Consider the following 24,838-nt stretch of genomic DNA (forward strand, 5'->3'; position numbering starts at 1 on the left):
AGTCATTCAGACCATAAAAACAATAAAGTATCAGTTGCATAACATAAACAAGATAATGTATAGAAAACTATTTAATATTTGAGAACTTATTGTGGAAAGATAGTGAGAGCGGACAAACGGTAGAACAATCAGTACGCATCACTAACTTCTTAGCGGTATATATGTTACATACAAATTGGAAATCAGTAGGATTATGAAGTTCCTAGTAAAAAATTGGATTCAATATGATAATGAATTGATCAATTCTCACTATAAAAGGATATAAACATCTATCTTTCTTAACAACTCCGCGAAATCTTTATAGATGTCCGACAAATACTTTATTTGCTGACTGATAGACGAACAGGTCAAACTGCAGTATTTACGATATGGAACCCGTAAGTAACTTATTACGAATAATTTCATCTCTTCATATCTTTGTTTTCTTTTTCCGTTCTTTCAAATAAATATGAACTGATGTTGTGTGTGTCTCTTTAGTAAATTTGAAAATACTTAATTGAAATGTATTTTGAAAATTGAAATGTCCATAAATCGACAGAAAAAAAGCTTTAAAGTAAGAACTTTTAAACAAAAATCAGGTACCATTTGATTGATTGATTAATTTATTGTGGCAATCGGATTTTATTTTTTTATTGAAGAAGATAGCCAGAGTGCCCGGAGAAAATAACTTTCCTTCGTAGAAAGTTTTAAACTTAAAGGTTGTTCATATATAATTAAGTTTGTTTACGTACTGGTTCACCGTCATGATCTTTATGTTTCATCTCATAGAGACATTACTTGAGAATGTTATTAGTAAATATACATATGTATATTGGTCATATTGTAATTCTAAGTTATCCCAAAATCAAAGTAGGGCTAGTTAAGAAATTTATTGTTAGTTTAAGCTGTAAGAAGTTTGGGACATATAAACGTTGAAAATATGCCGCAGAGCCCTATAGTTAGACCTTTGAATAGTAGTGCATATTAACTTTCTATTCTCTGAGATATTTTTGTATTCATAGTAAAAAAGGTACAGTTTTAGCCGTAATAGGAGTTCTTAAGGGAAATTCCATTGTCGATGTTTACAGAAATGCAACCTATAGCGAAGTTTGTCAATTTAATGTTATATTGAAAAAAAATAAACATCAGTAACGTCAGTAACAAAAAACAGCAACTTTATTGCATCATCTGTTAATTACAAATTATAAAAACACACTATTGTATGAATTAAAGAACTGTTTATCCATAGTTGTATTTACGTATTATCAAGTACATGCGATTAGCGATGCAATATTCTTCTATAATAAATGGAATGGTGAAGTCTTCTGTATAAAAAAAAATAATAATATCAAAACAATATCGGATTTGAAGATGATTCAAATCATGCCATCAATCAATCCATAAGAAATTACCATGCTCATTATGCTGGAATTTAAAACATTCATCCGGCTATTGCATATCTCTAAAAGTATATTTGGAAAATAAGACCAACTTCATACAAAACAAATACAAAGCGAAGTAACTTCAAAAATTCGAAACATTTTAACCTATAATATTTCCTTAAAGTTATTTTCAATGGGGATCTTTAACAAAATAACTTTGATGTGAGGTTGATTACGAAACTTTATAACGTGCATGTTTTATTATTTGACATTTTACTACTTCAAAAAATATTTCTACTATAAAGATACCTATTATAACATCACGAATAAAGACGACTATGTCTAATGACTTTACATGGTAAGAACAATTTATGTTTGCAGATCATTAAAAAGGAAGGTACAAGTTTGTCTGCATATAGTTTAACAATCATAAGAGGAACAGATTCTTCCACATATTTTGTGAAGTACGATATTCCTCCTCCTTCGACATTTCTATTTTAAATTTGAAAATATCTCGAGTAGAGAAAAATCGTTTTACACACTTCCTAATTTCCTATAACATACAATTTCCTAAAGATAACAGTAAGTTATATTTCATAAATACAATAACAAAATCACATCTTCATCTTGAACTGAAATTGTTCCAAGTGTAAAATGTCTAAATACAACAACAAAACTTAAAAATTCGAATAATCAACGGACCATTTATAAATAATACTCTTTTAAAATCTTCTAGTCATTGTGTTTGACAAGATGAAAGACTGATGTCAATATAACTTGCGATATTATCACTAGAACTTAACTACTTAGTATATAATATTGGTAACAAACGTTTATGAATTTTGTATTATACGAAATATACTATCTATACACATATTATTTACATTAATACAAAGCATTTGGTCTCAATCGTATAAAATGAATATTGATAACAACTTCGGTCTTCTCATATAAACAATTTCAGACGTATATCAATTAACGTTTTTTTTGTCATATCTTCTTCGTCTAATTAATTACTATTATACATATAACACTCTGGAACACATCTTTATACTGTCGGTAAATATTAAATAATAATGGTATAACGTATAACCTCACAATATAGTCTTGTAAAACTAGATCCACTTCATCACTCGTTTTAGCTATACTCAAACATTGCACCTTCAACATTGAACGAATTGAGTGTTTTCGAACGCGTTTTATATTGATACAAATTATTTACAATATGAATAGGAAAATGAAAACAGTAATACATTGTAAATATATTTTATAACTGTGAAATGAAGCACTATGAGATAGAGAAGATATTGACGGTTTGACTGTTATTTTGATAGTCTTAGACGATGGCACAGGTTGTTCTATTACTCTGTAAGTTATGTTTTCATCATTTTGAGGTCTTGATAGGGTAGGATTAATTGCTGGTTCGCAAACTGTTGCCTTAGACTTTTTTTCTAAAATAGAAATATATAAACTATAAAATACCTTGCAAGTAATATGCTTATATATAAACACAATCATGATCTATCACCGACGCTGCCAAAAAACAATTATGCAGTAGATATAATATCAGAACCTCTCTTAAATTCGTCGTTGATGACTAAATCCGAATGACTTTCAAATTTTTTGCATTGAGCGTTCCTGGTTTAAGTTGATACAGAAAAGTGCTTGGGGCACATACAATAGATAGTGTTATTTTCGTTGTGAGTAATACATGATTTGTTATGATTAAAGGACAGTGTTTTACAGGTTTCAAATCTGAAGTTATATTGATATGAGGAGATAAGATAGTACTGCCAAAGAGTCGACTATCTATAGCTAACTATATACAGCATGACAAATATGAAATTAAACAAAAAGAATCAACAGCCTGGTTAATGCTATTTCAACAAAGATGACACACAACCTACGAAATTCAGCGAAAATCAGACCAGCTTTTGAACATGAACGTTAAGAATGCGACTGGGTTAAACAGTAGGCACTCCAACTTGGCGTACATTAGACAGTTTTGCAACAACAAAACATAAAAGTAAACTAAAAAGCTCAGTTTAAAAGGGCTTGACTCATTAGTTCCTCATAAAAACCCAAAATTCCTCTATTTAACTTTCCGTGAACATCATTGAATTGAGGTTAACTTTATACTTTCATTTCTGAAACTTCTAAATCTACTGTGACGTGTTATTTCCAAACCACAGTATGCTGACGCCTTTGAATTTAATGACGTTGAACTAGCTCATATTTTTATGCCGATACATGTGTATATACAAAACATTTTAAATATTCCTTTTAATGATGATAGATATCTACCTGTGTGACTTTTATATTTTAAAGATCAAGATATATGTACTTTCGAACTGGTGGTGGAATACTCATTGATTGAGGTGCTCCTTTATTGGAGGAAGTTATGCAATACAAGTTACAAGTTACTTTGTCAGCAAGTGTGAACACAAAACGTTTTGCGAGCACTTACAACTTATTTCATAAGCAATAAATGCGAATTTTATCAAATCAAAAAACAATTTATTAACTTTTTTGTCATGACGTTGTCAGAGTTTTTTCTTTTAATGCCTTAGAACACCTTTTTGGTATTTTTCGGTCTCAAAATTTAAAAAAAATATCTGAAAATATCCACAGTATCCATCAATTTTTCAAACCGAAATTCGGTGACTATGAATCTGATTTTTTACTTTAAAACTAGTATATACACAGAGGGAATGATAATCTTGAATAAACTGACGACACATGTATTTCCTATTGCGAATAAGATTTTGATCCTTTCTAAAAAGAAATGTATAACCTGTGATTCATACTTGAAGGACGATATGACATCCCTTGAACTAATATAACCTTCATTGCTAACGAGTTTATTATTGAAAAAAAACCATTATGTATAATCATAGTCGTGTAATGACTAGTAGACAATTAACATTTTAAAACAATCATGCTTTCATATGTAGGACTCTAAAGTGCGATGGGGACGCTAAAGTACGATGGTCACGCTAAAGTGCGATGGTCTACGCTAAAGTACGATGCCTACACACGCTAAAGTGCGATGGTCCGCGAAAGTATAAACGTAATAAACATACTATGGATTATGACGTGAACAAACTTTTATACAAACAAAAAATGAACATGCCGAAAGATAAATGCAGAATATTTGATTAACAACTTTAAAGCGAATGTCCATGACTTTAATACTCAATTTAAACATGATAACTGTGTTTTGTCGGCTGAAGGAAATGTGGATTTTTTCGGTGCTATAAGAAGGATTTTTGTCCTGCAGTCGACCATCTTACTATACAGATACAAAAGTATACGCATTTATTTATAAATATCCTTTATCCTGTTTCTATTTGAAGCGAACGGATACATTGAAATCATTGTTTATGTTGTAGTTTACTTTGCCGTCCTCGTTCAAATATTGATTTTAATGAAAAGTAAAGACGGTAAAATAAAGGTACGTCATGTTTCCATGCGTAAATCATAAATTGTCTGCTAAAAATTAGAACGAATTTAATATTTGTAATTTACAATGACGACTTTGAGAGGAGATGTTCACATTAGTGATAGAGTGTGTGAACGGCAAGCTACACCAATTATCCAAATATGTGATACCAGCCTGAATTAAAAAAAAACATATACAGGATATATAGATTTTTGTCACACCTAAATTACCATTTTAGCAATAATTACGTGGTCACTTAAGACTATTACTCGATTTATTTCACTTGACTGGGCGGGGTTTAACCGGTTCGCTCATAATAAACCAGTCCACCTATTGATAGGCGTTTTAGGATAAACTCATCAATGAAGTGTCCAGTCATTCTTTTGTAAATTCCTTTGATGACCCTGATAGGTGATTAGAAATCAACAATAATAATAACGGCAATCATCCTTATCACACACATCTTCAAATAGACTGTCCTAATGCAAATTAAAACGTAAGCTCCGCCCGATCAGTTGAAATAACATTGGTAATACCGGTAATTATAAAGCCATTCAAATATGTCATAAAACCTTGTACTAGCTTTCGCAAGAAGACTATTTTTTTAAATCCGTGTTCTTTAATACTTTAAGCCCTTTAACATTACAATTTTAGTCCATCGTACTTGAGCGTGATAAACCATCGTATTTTAGCGAACAAACAGCCATCGCACTTTAGCGTGATACACCATCGTACTTTAGCGTAGACCATCGCACTTTAGCGTGACCATTGCACTTTAGAGTACCATCGCACTTTAGAGTCCTACACATATATTTGAAAAGTATGATTTTTTTATATCTTCCTTACCATATAACAAGTGAAAGTAATTGTGTTTATTCTTGATGAGGTGTTGGTTGACATATTCAAAGGAAGAACATTGTAAATTTGGCATTTTATAAATCCTTGTCTCAGGATATTCGAAATCATCACCAGGAAAAGTAGTAACCACCTGTAAAAACAAATAACATCTTGTTTATGAATTAAATTTTCCGAAGCTGCAGATTTCCATATAATACTGTTGGTTAATTTTCACATTGACATTGGTGGAACTGAAATGACTTATTCTTTTGAACGCTTGAGCCTTTCTTCGGGTCTCAAGAAGTTCGTGGATTTTTTATGGAGCCGTTGGCATTTTCTTCCTTTTTTGCATGTTGTGAATCATCAATATAAATAAACTATGGAGACATTGTCATTTTCAGAATGGACAATCTGCAGTTGTAATAAATAAAAAATGAGAATTAGAGTCGAATCCGTGAGTATGAATTTGGCATACAATGCCTCCTTAAATGTCTTTAATATCATCAATACAAATATAGCTGAAGCACGGTATACATGGTATAGTGAAAATTGAATTTTTATGTATTTATTAAACTGTGACTGTGTACTAAATTTTACTATACAACTTACCCAGCATATGAATTCATTTGATCCATCCATTGCTTGTGTCAGTATCATTTGAGTGGACATTTTTTCTGACAAATCAAATTCATCATTTAGGAAAGCTAAACATTTATATTCTGAAATAATAATATTAATTTCAGACATAATAGTAATAATGTACAAAGGTATTTGTGAGTCATATCTCATAAAACAAAATTGAGCATGTACTATGAAAGTGTCGAAGAGACATCAACCCGACCAAAAAACTAAAACCAGCTGAAAACCACCAATTTTATACATCTTTTTTATGGCTTTATTCCAATAAACCTTTAGAAATTCTGCATTAGGAATGTTCTTTATTTATACCTTTTACTTATATATTATGCTCATTAAAAAGGGATGATTCAATCAATTAAAGTCAAATGAAACGAGTGACTGGTGAAACATAATGCTTATTATTTAATTCTTAAACCAATGAATGTATATATAATAAACTTCTGTGCACGATTTTACCATTTCTTACGCAAAAATATCGTGTAAACGTCAATTTTGTTTGTCTCTGTCTGTTATGATTTAACAAATATAGCAGCTAATTAATTGCCGTGTTTTGAAGCCGTAGTTTAACGATTGTCACCTTATGGTAAATAATCAACAAACAAGCATGGATATTGAGCACGTGTATAACATGTACAATCATATAATAATTCATTTCAATGACAGATCCATGCGTATTGCGATCACCGGATTTTACGAGGAGGGTAACGCTATGGTCACTTGCATACGGAAAATATTTCGGCGAATTGCTTCCTGGAAAGTAAACTTCTTCTTAATGTGGACAAATTAAACAAAAATCTTAGAAAAGGTATGGGTACATAAGTTATAGTGTAAACTATTTATTTAGTTATAAAAAAAACAACATATGCATCATTTTTTTTTAATTTGCGGTTTCATATGATTTTCAGTTTCGATGTAATCTTAACGTAGTAATAGAGCACACCAAACTTTCAATGAAGGCACGGACTAGTTTAATCAGATTTACGAGATTGAGTTTTCGAGTATGATTTAACAAACTTTAGTAAAATTGTCCGTTTATAAATTCATAAATTATTTAGAAACTTAAGTTTCAACTCCCTCAGGTAAAGTTGGATTTTCACACATCGGTGACAATATAATGGATTTTAATGCGACTGTCATACAAGTGAGAGGTTTAGCTAGCTATAAAACCAGGTTTAATCCACCGTTTTTTTAAATAAGAAAATGCCTGTACCAAGTCAGGAATATGAGAGTTGTTATCCATTCGTTGGATGTGTTTGAACTTGCCATTTGATTGGGGACTTTCCTTTTTGAATTTGCCTTGGAGTTCAGTATTTTTGTGATTTTACTTTTTAGATGAATTTGGCTATTTATTTAAGGTATTTTTGACATATAACTCTTCAAAGGTTTCAGTACTTATACATCTTCGGATTTCAACGGTCTAGCTTTGAGCGTTCCTGATGAAGGTAAATCCAGAAAAGTGCTGCGGACGAAAGAAATTATTAAATGTGTTGTTTTCATTTTTTTACATCACTTGGTCGATACCTCTGCTGGTGGACTATCAGTCCCCGAGGGTATCATCAGCTCAGTAGTCAGTATTTCGGTACTGACATGATTTAACAAACTTTAGTAAAATTGTCCGTTTATAAATTTATAGATAATTAAGAAACCAAAGTTTCAGCTCCCTCAGGCAAAGTTGGCTTTAGATGAACTTTGGCTATTGATTTTAGGTATTTTTGACATATAGCTCTTCAACGGATTCGGTACTTATACATCTTCAGATTTCAACTGTTTGGCTTTGAGCGTTCCTGATGAAGGCAAATCCAGAAAAGCGCTTCGGACGCAAAACATTATTAAACGTGTTGTTTTCATTTTTTTAAGTCCTTTGTATAGTTATTATGCATTGCATTATTATAAAATACTCTTAATTTATACATAATTACCTTTTCTTTACCAATTTGCAATGCTAAGCAGTATATGAATATAGGAGTGTGCTTTCAAAACATATTGACGGAAGACAGACCAACCCGTTACAAGAAATACATGTATCTTTCATATGAAACGAAGACATACTTTAAATATGATCTTGTGAATATTGCATGTATATGTTAGTCTTGTACGGCATAAGCTAATAGTTCATATATAAATTCCGAGTAATATTGTGCGTATTCCATATATTAGGATTTTCGTTCAAGAATATATGATCAGATTTTTATTTGAAGAAAGACAACTCATTACTATTAATTGATTAACATTCAAATTTCCTTCTTATGTATACTGTTTATTTAATGTTAATTCTGAGAAATAAGGTGCATTGTAATTTCGCTTGTATGGTGTCATATATCTTCCTAAAATGTTTATTTAAATTTACTTTTTATTACACCATCGGGTAGTTATATTATGATAAATGAACCCATCATAGATACCAGGATTAAATTTTATAAACACTCACTACTTTCTGTTTTAACTCCAATGCAGTTGTTTGAAGTTATCTGTACGTGTGTATTATATGTACATGTGATGGCATTCCAATCTGAAACGTTGCCTGTACATTTGTGACCTCCTAGAACAGCTTCAAATGGAATAGTTCCAGAAAGACCACATGGTGACTCCCAAAGCTCTCCCTCTCCTGATAATAAAAATAAATTGTGATTTACAGTTTTTTCCTTATGCATCCCAGAAAACAAAGATTTTGTTTACAGCTGTTGATAACTGATAAACTTCATGTTGAAATATAGGATTTTTTTCAATTTGACTGAATACTTATAGAATAACTAATCGAAGAATTCAAATAGAGAAAAATATTCAACGAGTGAACGAACAACACATTAAATCACGAATGCTCGCAGCGCATGAGTTAATTATCAGTGTTGTTCGATCACGAGTTGAATATTTTTCGATATTTGAATTCTTTGATTAGTTATTCGTTTTACTACTTTGGCAAATGTAAATTAATGCGTTGTTCGTTCACTCGTTGAATATTTTTCTCTATTTGAATTCTTCGATTAGTAATAATTCACTGGGAAATCAATGTAATTCATTGCAACTAACGTAATAATAGGTTATAAAACTATTCTACATCACGGCCTAGCCATTTTTTTTTGAATTACCCTCTCGTTTTTGCCATTAAAAAGGTAAGACCTAAATTAATTTTAAAAATAATTATTATGGTAAATTCTGAATAATTCATGCATGAAAGTTAAGAGGTGATAACACAGATTGCTGCTGAACGAAAACACATTATCTACTTCGGCTTCATGTTACCTTATTCTCGGCTATCTTGGCCATAAAGCTATGTGTTTTCTTAATGTTATTAGGACATATTAGATATTATAACTAGATCTATTCAACATATTCATTTATAACAATCGTTTTAACGTTTAGTAAATGATGAGGGCTCTACAATCAAACAAAGGAAGCGCATAGATTAATATTGAACGTCATTAGAGTAGATTTAAAGGTAAGATTTAAAAAAAAAAGATAATATTGAGCGTCTAGTTACAAAATAGCACTGTTTGTTGTTGCGTTATGACTTTCAAATCTTTGAAATAAATATTTTTAATTAAATAAATCTACAAAATGTTGATATTGTGATAACTGAAACATAACAAAGGTTTGTATTTTGTACCACCAGTTGATCTAGTACAAAAACAAAATCTTGATGAAACATTCATACAACATTTGTAAATGCTGAGTAAAAATCACTTTATTATGGTTACTATTTGAATATCTGTTTAGCTTAACATTCTAACAGATGGTAACATAGAGAGAATCATACAATATGTCTAATTTCAAGGTTTAATCCATCATTTTATACATCAGCAAATGTCTGTACAAAGTCATGAATATAACAATTGTCACTCATTTATTTGATGTGAGTAAGTTTTTGGTTTTGCCATTCGATTACAGACTTTTCATTTTGAATTTTCCTTGGAGTTTTTTTTTTTTGTTATTTTACTTTTTAGAAATGTTAAAACGGTTAACATATACAAACTCTTAAAACAATCCGTATTGGTGATGCTTGATATATGCTATTTGAAGATAAGCATGTCTTTTTAAATGATCAAACGATTCGTAATAAAATTCGTAAATGTTTATTACTGATGACTTCTCTCATCCTCATTGTTTTCCACCACTTAACTTACGTCCTTATTCAATTCTTAACCATTATAAAATGTATACAAACCACACTGAAGCATTATATCAAGAGTGGATTTACACATTACACAGGCAAAATTTGCTCAGGTGATCTTCAGGTGCATTTCACGTGAGTTTCACATATAAGTGTTGAGGTGAAATTCACGTGAAATTGATGCAAATGAAATTTGCATACCTAGTTAATTATAGAAGATAGTATGAAAACATGACCGATATCAGACTAGAACCTATTACCAACATGAGGATTTTTTTTTTCAATTGGTCAATGTTTAATTTTTAAATAGACAGATACCATCTATTTTATCGCATAGCGTTTATATATCTCTGTTTAAACGTTACGCTCTTGCATGTTTATACCATATGTATTTCAATGAAAGGATTATGATATTCCTTACACAAAAAAACGTTCCAACAAGTCAGGAAAAATTACAACTAAAATCGACACTGCATAAGTGTTATTGTCGCCATCCTGAATAAATAGACCGGTACGATTTTTCGATGCTTAATCTTACTTTCGGTGCAGGCAAATTAAAACATACAGCAAAACTATTTTCTCCAGACACAAAACAGAATATGTACATATTTAATGGAGTGTACAATCTTTTCGTTATCTCATGTCTTGATATCCAAGTTTATAGCAGATCTATTATTATTTTTATGTACGTACTATGTTTTTAAAGATAGATGTAATGCAAAGAAGGAATCAGTTTCTTTTTTTTAGTACCTCTCGGAGCGTTTTGTGTAGGTCCATTTATAATACTTACGTAACAGATTTCTCCTTTGTGGACTCCTATATCTGCTTTTGATTCTATCTGAATATGTGTCCTTTTTGAAATTGCACATCTCAATATGATTTTTATCCTCTCGAAAACTGCGACCTTTATAAAAACATATGTGCAAATGGTCATTAGTGTGAAAATAAATGTTCATTTTTGATATGTTTGTAATGGTGCAGACATAGGAGTATACAGACATACAGACTTGCTGTTCATTGTGCAGAAGGATATAGGAAGATGTGGTATGAGTGTCAATGAAACAACTCTCCATCCAAATAACAATTTATAAAAGTAAACCATTATAGATTTTAATTGAAGACCTTATTTCAACTTATAATGGTTTACTTTTTAGACAGTGTGACTCAGGTTGAGAGTTGTCTCATTGGCACTTATACTACATCTTCTTATTTTTATCAACCGTTATCTGCATGGTTGGTTATATGTTCACTAGATAATGTTTGCAATAATGTAAAATGATATGAATGGTTCATATAATATTCAATTTTTCAATTTACATCTGGAATATTTAACCCATAACAGATAGATAGTGATAATACAAACAGACTTCCAAAACATAACTACGAACAGATGTAGATGAAAGGCAATTTAGTTTTATCAAATCATATGCTTAGTATATATGTAATTATATTTTTCATTAGGCATTGTTTAAAGAATAACAAACTATAACATGATGACAAATATTCATAGATTTAGTGATGAATTATACCAACCTAATCGGAACTGGAGAATGTTGTTATGAGGACGTTTCAATTCAATGCAAGTGTATCTCGTTGAGCTGAAATAAAAATATTTTTGGAAGCACTTTGCTCTTTCCCATGAAAAATGAAATATAAGAGTTCTAATTTGTCTGATTATGAAATTACAAGAAAGTTCAAATGAGCCTTTTAGTTGCATGTATTTAAAATACAAAAACATGCTTTTATCGAGTTAAATGAATTCGGAACGCAGGGCAACATTTTGTTTGAAACTTGTGTTATTGTCTTGTCCTTGTCAAAGTAAACTTAAGTAAAGTTATATATAAAACAGCAATAAACGTACCATGTCATAACTCTAGCGAGATATACAAGAAGAGATATTCAGTGATTTAACGAAGGCTATTCTATCCCCCTGCTTGCCCAAAGCCAGATTAATTTCTTAAATTATCATTATCAATTAATAGTTGTAAATGCCAAAATTTTTGAGATGTTTTATTCATCACGAAAATAGTGCAACGCAATTATCTCGCATTAGATATTTTTATATTTTTATATCAATTTGATGCAGAAGTTACAGAAATTAAAATCAATAATCTCATTTTTTTCTTCAAGAATCGCAAAATTACATACACGCATATAATTTCTGAATTTTCAGTTATCTTTTTTGAGATCACATAAGCTACATGAAAAAGTTACCAGCCATTATTAAAGTTGGATACTAGTTTATATAGGTACTGTGCAGGGAGAGATACTCGTTCTAAACATACAAAATGTCCAAGGTTTGAGAAATAAATATGAGTCCGATTTATCACCACTTTTTCTTCCTTATTGTTTTCAAACAACAACCACTTTCCTCGAACGAGCTCACTGAATGAGACCTCTGTCCAGAAATGTTCTTTGTTATCTGCAAAAAGTTAAAATTACGATGATAAAACTTTAAAAAAATGTTTGCTTTTATACAAAACACCTTCTAACATATCAATGCTTATAGAAGACAAGTATATTTTTTTTTAGCAGAAAGGGAGATGTGGTATTATTGCCTATGTGATTAAGATCCACTAGAGACCAAAGACGGCATTCAACAATGTCTTAAGTAAATATTATAAAATATCGTGTGCTATATGAACGTATATACAAAGAGAATATTACGTGAATTTAACAGCTGCGTGCTCAATCATATAGCATATATAACTGTTATAAAATAAAAGTACCATCAAGGTTAGGGGTCATCCATAATTGTCAACCATTTTCCAAAGTGTACAAAACGTACACTTGGGGGAGGGGGTTAAAAAATCAACATTTTTACCGTACGCTTTTTTTTTATTTCCGGAATTTATATCGTTTCCGTGAGAAAGTCGTTATTATTTTCACTTGATGATATTGATTTCGATATCATAATTCTACTCAATCGGGATTGAACGATTAAAAGATCATATCATATGAAAACTAAATCTTTCAAAAATGTGAACTAGTAAAATTATTTAAACAAAAAGTTTGCAAGCATTTCTCAGTACCCCCGATTGTCAATTTCACCTGCTTTATTATTGATCGATATCGTTTTACTCTGTTTAATAAACAAAATTGATGGAAACACTAAATTCTTTGAATGTTTTGATTTTGACAAGACGCCATTTTGTGAAAAGATTTTAAACTGGTCCTTCGATTAATTTCCTTGTAATGCATTCCAAAATAGTAAACCAGTAAACCGGAAGTAAACTTATTTTTCTTAGTATAAGCTTCTTTTAATTAGGAGCACCTCCATATGACGTTTAACCTTAACTTAAAAAATATCCAATATATGTACACGTTACAGTATATATACATAAACGATAATAGTGCCATGAATGGTATATTTACAGGGACCTTTTAAATAGAAATACAGGCGGGAAATTTAAAAACTCAAAATGTTTTTAAAACATTACACTGTTATTGATTGCTGTCTTGAACTCTGATTCCATCAACAACTGTCAGTCCATACTTTACAAATGCAATATAACCATGTATTTCCCTATCTTTGATTCTAAGCATAATTTATGTGCCCTTTTGTTAATCTTTTGCATGCTCTAGGTGCCTTTTTTGATTAGAGTTACCATCATCAAGTTCCCACTGTGTGATACGGGAAACACTAATCTTTGTACTCTTTATTCTGACAAAACACAAGCATCACAGATAGATGTCATCAAATAAAACAGTCAGATATGTTTTAGTTTTTTTTCAATGCAAATTTCTATATTAAACTAAAATATAATAGACAGGATCTTCTTTTTATTAAGAATGACGGATTCTTCTCTTGAAATCTGAAAATGGTTGATGTACACTTTTTGAGGGAGGGTGGGGGGTCTGAAAAAGTGTACGTTTTGTAAACTTTGGAAAATGGTTGACAATTATGGATGACCCCTTATTTGGTATCAACTGCAGCCTTGACATGTCTTCTTTTGAGTGAAATTTCACTTGTTATAATCTCTTTTTCTCTTTTTTTCAATAGTGATGTAATATTTAACGTTATTTTAATATATTTTAGTACAAAAACATAATAGCATTTAAGTGCGATCGTATTAACCCTAGTAATTTAACCTACTCCAGCAACTTCAACTTAACAAACGAGATATTTCCAGACAAACTAAACAAATTTAACTACAACTTATAAATATCAATCTACAATCAAACGTTACTCGTACATTTTTGTAGATCTTTTTAGACGTTACGTACGTCTGGCGTACAAAACTATAGGATAAAGCGTGGATCTTTGTTGCGATTTTGTTAAAACCAATGCGTGTATGACACAGTTTCCTTTCAATGTGTATTACGAGCCCTGTAGTCAGCATTTCTGTGTTAACATGAATTATCATTGATAAGGTACAGATAAATCAACTGCTTTCAAGACTTCAAATTATAAGTATGTTATGGACTTTGTACCCCAGTAGGTGAATACTATATCTATATTATGTCAAGTCGTTATGAATTTCTAAAATCGTGTTCTTCTTGTAAAATTTTTCGAATAAAGCGTCACTGATGAGTCTATAAGAAAACTAAACGAACATATGGCGTTAAAAATATAGCCTGGTAACTGATGACTATGTTTGCTTTATGTCATCTGTAAAAGTTATACTAATTAAAGAAGATGGACGAAAGATACCAGAGGGACAGTCAAACTAATTAAAGTTACTTACTACAGAGACCACATGTTTTTCTGCAGTGCGGAAGATATCGGTTATTTGATTTTTCACACATTCCTTTCTGGGCATGGTTTTGGCAAAACTTTTCATTCTCGTCCTCACATTCGTCTCGATCTACATATAGAATAAATAGAGTAATTCTATGTTGTGAACTTTTATTCTTTTATCCAACTGGAATGGTTTATTTTAGAATATTAGTGAAGCGACATTGACATTTTGAAGGTGTCATACATACAAATACTTTGTAAAACGAATCGTTAATTTTTTTTTTACAGTTTTTAGTTGACCGAAGCGCAAATTTTGACGTTTATGTGACTTGCATGTCATTTTGGCCTTGGGTTCTATATTCTAATAGCATTTGCTACTTTCAAGTATCGGTAAACTACTAATGTTTTTGTTCTGTCTAATTTCTTCTCTATTGTAGTTCAAGTTATTTCTTCTTTTTTTGTTTTTCTTTTATAGTTTTGTCTTTTTCATTGATTTATGATATTTTAACAGAGATAAACTACAGTGGACTATATTTACTTCACATTGCCTCTGCCATATATATTTGATGATAATCAAATGTGTTGATATGTAAGTATATTGTTAATGACTTCTCAGAAAATAAGAATTCCACTTAATATACATTTTTGGTGCATCCAAAATTGTCGTGCTACTTGAATTATGCATTGTTCATTTATTCATAATAAGTTATTTGCAAAGATCTTTACCCATTCTGTTTAAATGTAACTCATAATAGTCTATTCCTGTTGAGGGTTGACCATCTTCATGTATTGGGCATATTGGACTAAAGTATAGCAATGCAACAAATTCTTTATATGGTTTTGCAGGAAACCTCTAAAAAAACACAATATGTAGCAAATGTAGAGATACTGATATTAAGGATATTTATACGATACAAGTCGAAATGAATTTTACGCATTACAAAAATGAGTCAAAATCAAAGTCTAATTCTAGTTGTTTATATCTTATGTCAACTTAATTATCAGGTTTATTTATTTGTTCCAAAACAGTTTAACATAAAAAGTAAAAACACTTAGTTAGCCAATAACTACAAGGTAAAATGATGCAAAATGGACAGTAGACTATTGAAATAATAAAAAAAAAAACCGCCACACGCATCAACCCACATTTTAATCTACTGCTAGGCACAAATCGTGCTTCAACTATTTGTGTAATTCGAGTAAACAGACCATGATGTAATACAATACTGCAACTAGAGGTTTAATACCACCAAAGCATAGTACGTCACATCCGGTTGTATACGAAAGTAGGTCTAAAAAATATGCCCTTGAATTTAACAGTTGTAGGTAATTAATCCTACATTTTTCTGCAGTAAAAACATTTCTGTGTCATAAACATATGTCTTGGGTATTTCAAAACACCATTATTATTTTATTTTGGATTTCTATAGAAAATTTTGTAATCTTGAGGTTACATGGTGACTAAACCTTGTACACAGATAAAATAAAGGGAGAAATTTGATTGGTTAACTTCCAATGATGGTTATTTTCTTATATGCAATGAAATGTTATGTGAATTTTTTTCTATAGTACTGAACAGGATAAAACTTTACTCATGCCAAGTATTTCTTTATTTGAAACAAAGATAAATTCTGTACATTTTTTTGAAAAGTGCAAATTTAACAAAGACTAATAGGGGAAAATCAATGGTGGTATTACACCTAGAGATGTGTTTATCATGTTAAATCCCACATATGAAAAACAAAAAAACATTTATCCCTTTTGTTAAGACTTAACCGACTTTACTCCTGTTCATGCTATATCATTAGCTTTTGTGTGTTTTACTGTGTGTTTTATATTCCTAATATATTATGAGATTTGAACATTCACAATTTATGGCAAGGCAAAATTAATGAGCTTTATAATTCCATTTTTGCTCGTGCTTATTACGCCTAAATATTTATTCATGACCTGTTTGGTAGGTCATCTATCTTTTTTTCTTTAAAGATGCTTTCCTTCCAGTATTTTCATGACTTTCTATGTTTATCTCTGTCTTGGATATCTTTCCATGCATATTCATTGTTTGGCTTTATAATTCTTTTGATATGAGCGTCACTGATGAGTCTTATGTAGACGAAACGCGCGTCTGGCGTACTAAATTATAATCCTGGTACTTTTGATAACTATCATGAATATTTGTTATATAATATCAAGATTAAAGGACACTTACTATACAAAAGTGATGATTGTTATCATCTCCAGCTGCTATCATGAATGAATGATTCCCATATGTCCATCCTCCTAGACAATATAGACGCTTCCCTATGAATAAAAATAAAATGTATGAAAACAGCTGATTTTATATTCCTTTTGTATGTTTTGTATTTCTTTTAGATTTATGTATCAAAGAACCGCTTTTTTTCGGGAATACCTGTTATTGGGTTCATTCAATTTATAAATACCGTTTTCGTTGCTTGATTTTTCTCTGGCTAAAAGTTAAACGTAGCATTGTTATTTCGCATGAAGTAGGTACTACCCTTTTAGTAAATTTTTACTTTTTTCATCTATTTTCCATATTTTACCATGTCTTCGCGATATTGCAATAAACCCTTATACTTTTACTTCTGAAACGTCGTGGTTGTTGATTAAATTCGTTATCTTAATTAATACTTAACAAATAAGTAATACTTACATTCTCCCTGGGATAAAAACGGATTGCAGTTACTTCCCTTAGGCGCAAAGAAATCCATGCCATCACCTTTTAGACATTCAATTTCTAATTTTGATCTTCGCCAATCATCTTTACAAACATCCTGTAAACAGAAGCCAATATCAACAAATGTCTTTACAGATATCGACCATTTTAATTATTTGCTTATTCATTTTTTGTGCATCTATTGCATGGACAATATGTGTTGAGATTTAATTTTTCATGTGGCAAACAGTTATACGACGCGTTTATATTTTTGGTACAAAGTAGCCTGATTTAGGTTCCTTTACATTGAACTGTAAAAGTGACAACTTTTATCATTGAAGGAAAAACAATTAAAATATAGGAAGGGATTTAGGGAAGGAGGTTTCAACTTGTTTTCTAGCATTATTGCTCTGATATTTTATAAAATATTTTCAGCCTGATTTGATAACTAATTTCTCTTTTTTATACATTTTTCACAACCAAACAAATTTAAATTAAAAACAAATGACTACGAGTACCTGATTAGTCAGTCTGCTTTTCGTTCTGAATGTAAAGCCACCAGCTACAGGACAAACGGTTGGTTCTGGATTCCAACTAGCTAAAATAAGTTAACGATATTAGAAAATATAGTGTAAAATGAAGATAGATTCTACTGTTGAAACGTTTATTTAAGATTGAACAGTACTATGTATTTTAGTATAATTTTGTAGGATTTATTTACATTTTTTGACTGATTGTATAGTGTAACGCACTTCTTTCACTATTATTGTGCTTTTTCGTGGCGATCAGTGTTTGATGGTGGAGGAAGTCGAACAGGCTAGATAAAACTGTTAACCGTTGATAGGAAAAATAGCAACCCTGGTCAATTAAAATGGAATCAACTAGTTAGACCATTCGGCCACCGAACCTAGATTTTGAATATAACACCGTAAGCGACTCAAGAACATATTGAAAACTGATATTGATCTTGCCTTAAATCAATTCATGGTTATATAATTAGTTACAAAATCAGGCCATCTTCAAAATACATAATTACCACTTGTGGCGTTTACTATGTTCCAGATTGAAAAGTATATTTATAAATAGTTAAATCAAATAAATAATAAAAAGGGTCAATTAAGTACTGCTTAAAGTTTATAGAAGATGCGATTGCTCAATTACAAAATTTACACCAGGTTTAATTTCTTTAAAATAATGCTGCACCTACCAATCCACGGCCAGTCATCAACATACATATTCTCACATAAATCTGGTGCGTTGGTGCTTCTCCAAGATCCTATAAAAATACAGAAAATACAATAAATGTCATATATTAAATGTTTTATTTGTCTTTAGAGTATCATACATCTTTTGTTTAGAGATAATTGACACGTGTTGAACGGTAACGTCTAAGAAGTAATTCGCATCCATTTATATTTCTTTCAGAATATTTGCTGATGCAATAATACATCTGCTCTATCGATAAATCTATATTTGGAGATGTTCCCTGGAGAGTTCTGTCATATACTAGTTGTTGACTGCTAGGTAATCACATCTCATACTTTTTTTCACTATCTTCCGGTGATCTTGGCTATCCCTCAGGTATCTTTCGTCCCTCTTTTAGCAATTACAATGCGATTTCTTTAGTGTCATTTTAATCTGGTTAAGGACACTAATTAAACTCGTCATTTACATTTTCTTAAAATAACCATTAATTAAAGAGAAAAATATACCAATTTTAAAACAAATACTGGTGTATATTCGTAGTAATTACATTAAACAGTTGGTGTCCGTTTAGAGAGAAAAGAAAAACATTTTAATTCTTCTCTTATTATCCTATACCATGATATATTTTATTGAGCAACCTTGTAAATGTAACTTCCTTTGGGTAATTGACTGCAAGGAAAAATAGTGTTGTGTTTATTACGTCAATAACAAAGGGAATTTTATTTCAAATAGTATTTATGGTGGACATGACTTATAATTGTTCTTTGGCAATTATTGTTGAATTAATTTGATTTGCACAATTTGACTTCATCAAATCACCCAAAATGTGAAAATGTCAAATGCTAAAATAATAATTAAACAACAATCGTGCTGATAATACGCAAGTCTTATCGGTGTTTAGAGGATCACTTTGTTTTTGAAACATTTGTTTTCAAATGGCGTATGTAATTTTAATCATTGAATATTGAATAGAAAGAAATATTAAAATTGTCAAAAACAAGATTTATATTGTTTACGGTATTTAAGCATGTACTTATAAAATACTAGGTTCTGGTTTAGTACTAAAGATGGAATCATGCAACCATGTAAATTGTCTATTTATGAGACATAATAGCTATAAAATTACACGAATTACATTTCATAAACAATAACCGATACGAAATTGAACAAAATAATAAGTTACAGATGTTTTAAAATGGTGACAATAAAATTAACAGATGACAATGTTTGGAAACAACAATTATAACCTAATTATTTTCTTTTATTTTCGAATAATTAACTATTTCTGTATATGACGTTAATTATAGACATATTGATAAAGATTTTTTGTCAAATTATATCGCCATTGTTTATTCATCGATGAGATATTTGCATCCGGTTCCATTAAAGAAATAGATTATTCGGAACATTTCAAAGGCTAATTTATAATCTTCCGAAGATCTAAAAGTAAAATAAATTGTATAATAGCGAATGATTCCAAACACCATAACTTTGATTAAGAGGATGGGTGATATTGTTTTAAGAGTTATAGGAACATTTTTAATACCGTTCTGAAACACGAATGTTTTATTTTGATTGTCTTATGGATGAGAGGAAATGGGAAATACACATCAAAAAGAAAGAAACAACGCAGAACAAAAAAAAAACCCAATCAACAGGTAAAAATAAAGTCCGCAATATTAGACAACAGTCTATATATTATACAATATCAAAATCGTCCAAAGCCTTGAAAATCTACGCTATGTTGACCTCTAGTATCTTCTGATATTTTTGTTTGTTAATTCTGTAGTATTGCTGGATTGGTCTGTCATACCCAATGCCTATGTTTATTTGTTTTATTTTTTATTACTAAACATTTTGTTTTGGTAGATTTGATTTTATAAAAAAATGTATTGATTAATCTTTCATATATTGATACATTGTTTGTTAGGGTTCAAATTAAATAATAATACTTCGTGTAAAATTCAATTGTAAGAAATTTGCATACAGCAGACTATAGAACCACTTTTATTACAAAAAATACTGTCAAAGATCCATCCGATATTACAAATACAAAACGGATAATTTATACAGGTTTCAAAAGTATGAAAATACTTAAAAAAAAATTAACAGTCTTTGATAAGTTTCTGTTTGAAAAAAGGATTATGTTCGTATTCAATTTGTGGTTTAAAAACTCTTTTCTGGGAGCAATATTAAAGCTTGGAGCCGAAAAGTAAAAGTTAAAAACATTTCGTGGTTATTTCAGATCAGTGATTTCTATATACAACATATTTCGGAAAAACATGAATTGTTATATCGTAAGATAAGTTAATAAGTCATTATGTATCTAACCTACAGCAAAATAAACAGTAAAATGGTTAACATGTTAAAGTAAAATAGACATACGTCGTTCTCTTGAGGAAATATCAATAATGAGTTATACTGTAAATGATATAAGATATACCAGATGCTAAAATAAATAAAATGAGTTCATATTTGAAACTTATCCAGAGTAACTCTGTTCAGTAATACAGTATTGACACTGTATGTTTATGTTTATTTGGCTTGAACATTAGACATGCCCTTTCGTTGTAGCTGAATTTAATACATGATGAAAGTCTACTTTAAGGTCACGATGCTACTAAAGATGTTTTAATATCTCTGTTGAACATTATTAGTCCATGTAACTATCCTACTACATTCTATATTGCTACTCATACGTTTTAATTCGATTCTCAAGAGATCATCTAATGCTTTCACATCAATAATAAGTCAACAAGTGGGAACAATAATACAGAAATCTTTATTGATGCTGAAAACATAGACATATCTGTCTGTAACTTTCGTTGAAAGTCAGATGCTAAAGGGATAATAATATTGGATTATTTTTTAATTGGAAAAGATTAAACTATTTACATTTAATAACGATATTAAAATGAAACTATCATTCGTACGCATAAATGTTCTTTTTAATTAACTAAACATACTATGAAAAATGTTATGATATTTTACCGTTTCATTGAATAAAACCTAATTACAACGTTAACACCTCACACGGAGCCCTATAAGAGTCAACAGCATCTAATTGGATTGTAGCATGAACCATATTTACTTAATGAAATGTATGATATCAATTGTAAACAATTTAAACATTGACAACATTCATAATTATTGCTAAAAGACAGTTATTGGCTCTCATTGTTTTGAAGCAGAAGAAAAAGCGATGACAGAGTCATGGTTGATGGGCATTGAATTGGGTTGAAAATTACAGATGGAAAATACAAAAATGTATAAAGTTGTCGAAAACTTAGAATAAGTAAGTATATTTTACAATCCTCAATATTGCGTGTGAAATTGTACCGATACATTAAGATAAAAAAAAAATCCGACTTTGACATAGGTAAAAATGTGATTTACATCTAAGGCAACTTCTAGTTTTGATGTTTTTGATTTTAGATTTGGAATATTTCATAATAATTTTACGACTTGATGATGACACTGCAAAGAATACCCTGCCATTACATATCATCTATATCAACTGCCACCAGGCACGGAAATGGTTCCAGAATTCGCAAACAAAATAGAAATTCACCTTGTAAGCGTGATGTCAGAATGAAACTTACTATGTTATTACCTTAATTTTTTGTATTGACCGCTTCTTAATAATATTTTAAACATTTGAACAAATGAATGAATGAAATGATTTCCAATGAAATGATACAGAAAAGTACACTAAGCGTGATCAGGCATACTTTACTTCCTGAACACTAGTTATAGCATGCCAATGAAAATATAACCTTGTTTCCAGGGTTTAAAGAGAAAAATTTATAAGCATTACACTCTTGTACGAATGCCTTCAATTGGTTTTCACAATTCAATTAACCAACTTTACCACTACTTAATGTATATTTAAATATTTTGTCGGATAATTAGGTCCAAATCACGACTTGCAGCAAAGAAATCTTTATTTCTGATATAAATTCGTAATAAGTTTCGTGTACAAGGAGTCATAATTGAGATTAACTTGCGATGTATGAGCCTTTTTCTCAGCGAAGATAGACGAGATATTTTATATCAAGAACGTATGCTATTTCTCTGAATAATCTGTTCAATTTTAAAACTTTCTATTGTGCTTGATCAACATTTTCGAGTATAAATTGTCTTTGCGTTTCTTCATTTTGGCTTAGTATATATATTTTTCCTTTTCAGTTAAAACATATAAGTATATACATATAAATGACTAACATTGATTTCAAACATTTTGAAGATTCTTTTGTCTAAATTTAGAAATATGTTAGTAACGATTTTACTGTGTTCTCGTGTAAAGAAATTATTTGTTATTTAGGTTTTTTTTTCTCTTTTGTAATGAATGCAGCCTGATTTTCTAAAAATCTATTTTTACAATTTAATGACTAGATGGATAAGTCTCCCACAGTGGAGACGAAATCTAATTTCCTTCTTTATGCCTAGATAATTAATTCGATATACGTTCATATATCGCTTTTCATTTTAAAAATAAGAAAATGTAAGACTACAAATTTTACTTAAAAGTTCTAAAATGATGACGGTTGTTTTTAACTGGTTTTAATATGTTATACTTCTGGTGTAAGTATTCATATAGATTTAACAGAGGGACGAAAGATACCAGAGGGACAGTCAAACTCATAAATCGAAAATACACTGACAACGCCATGGCTACAAATGAAAAGGACAAACAGACAAACAATAATACTTTAAGCTATCATAAACGTATGTTAAACCTTCAAAAGTGTCAATTTAATGCCATTACCTACTTATCAAAATAACCAAACAGAGATCATATTTGGGATGACAATAAAATGGTTCCTTTGAAAATACTTACTAAATCTCATATGGATAATATTTAGTTAATTATGCCAGGTTCAAATAGGAGGTACAATGTAATCGAAGGTACAATGTGATCGAAGGTACAATGTGATCGAAGGTACAATGTAATCGGACGTACAATATAATCGAAGGTACAATGCAATCGAACGTACAATGTAATCGAAGTCAAAACCACACAGATTATACCTACAACTCCGTCCAATCAACCTCCTTTGTCAATTACAAGTGCTATGGAGAATCCAATTCTTATTGATATAAATTAATCACTATATCACACTTCTAAGAATAGTTTCTACTGATATACAAATACTTGAGAAAAATAAGGCAGCAGGTTATTAGATCAAATATTGGTTGACATTATAAAGACAACAGAGAAAAAGACCAAAAATAGATGACACCGTCCAAAAATAATAAAACAGATAATACTTTCTTCTATATATAAAACTTAAGAGGAAACTGTCAATAATGTGTAAGCTGTATCTTCCTGCAAATTATAATGGACGACTTTTTCTAAACATTAAGATCTCCGAGATTTTAATGTTTTCATGATATAATTTCATCACATTTTATGAAAACCTTCCAACTTTCATTAATGAATCTTATATTCACCGCTTTCAAAATATTGTCACAATATCTGTACGAAACCTTTGCAATACTCCATTATCCCTATCAAACTCGGCATTCTAAAATACCCACCGTCCTTCATCGACACAAGGTGCAGAATCTACTTATGATATGATATGATTATTTGCCCCAGAGTGTTAATCAAGAGACAATTATTAAATACATCACACTTTTGAAATTGATGCTTACATAAAGGCTTCTTATTTTATCATTTGTCCAAATTATTACAAACAATCTTATGTCGTTATCCACAATATAGTGTTAACACAAATTAAACGAAGTATATGCTATAACATACAATTTCCGTGAAAAATTAGTCATTTCCAAATTATAAAGACATTAACCCTTCTGACGATCCCAGTAAAACTATTAGGGTTCTTGCAATTCCCTCAGCTTTTTGTTTGGTTCTTTGATTCATATC

The 24,838-nt window shown here is 30.3% G+C and overlaps 1 protein-coding gene across 1 annotated transcript in view; it reads right to left on the reverse strand.

Moving 5' to 3' along the window:
- Positions 1 to 1,132: 1,132 nt before the first annotated feature.
- Positions 1,133 to 24,838, reverse strand: part of LOC143041861 (uncharacterized) — a 43,206-nt gene continuing 19,500 nt past the window's right edge. Inside the window, exons 4-16 of the mRNA XM_076213978.1 lie at positions 18,950 to 19,018; positions 18,261 to 18,340; positions 17,740 to 17,860; positions 17,278 to 17,369; positions 15,795 to 15,921; positions 15,076 to 15,195; positions 12,602 to 12,809; positions 11,921 to 11,985; positions 11,178 to 11,291; positions 8,708 to 8,884; positions 6,250 to 6,359; positions 5,650 to 5,791; positions 1,133 to 2,812 (exon numbers count right to left, since the gene is read on the reverse strand). Of these exons, the coding sequence (XP_076070093.1) occupies positions 2,580 to 2,812; positions 5,650 to 5,791; positions 6,250 to 6,359; positions 8,708 to 8,884; positions 11,178 to 11,291; positions 11,921 to 11,985; positions 12,602 to 12,809; positions 15,076 to 15,195; positions 15,795 to 15,921; positions 17,278 to 17,369; positions 17,740 to 17,860; positions 18,261 to 18,340; positions 18,950 to 19,018 (1,658 nt within the window). The 3' untranslated portion in view covers positions 1,133 to 2,579. The remainder of the gene's footprint in view (positions 2,813 to 5,649; positions 5,792 to 6,249; positions 6,360 to 8,707; positions 8,885 to 11,177; positions 11,292 to 11,920; positions 11,986 to 12,601; positions 12,810 to 15,075; positions 15,196 to 15,794; positions 15,922 to 17,277; positions 17,370 to 17,739; positions 17,861 to 18,260; positions 18,341 to 18,949; positions 19,019 to 24,838) is intronic.

This window comes from Mytilus galloprovincialis, chromosome 8 (assembly GCF_965363235.1).
Source record: "Mytilus galloprovincialis chromosome 8, xbMytGall1.hap1.1, whole genome shotgun sequence".
NCBI classification, from domain to species: domain Eukaryota; kingdom Metazoa; phylum Mollusca; class Bivalvia; order Mytilida; family Mytilidae; genus Mytilus; species Mytilus galloprovincialis.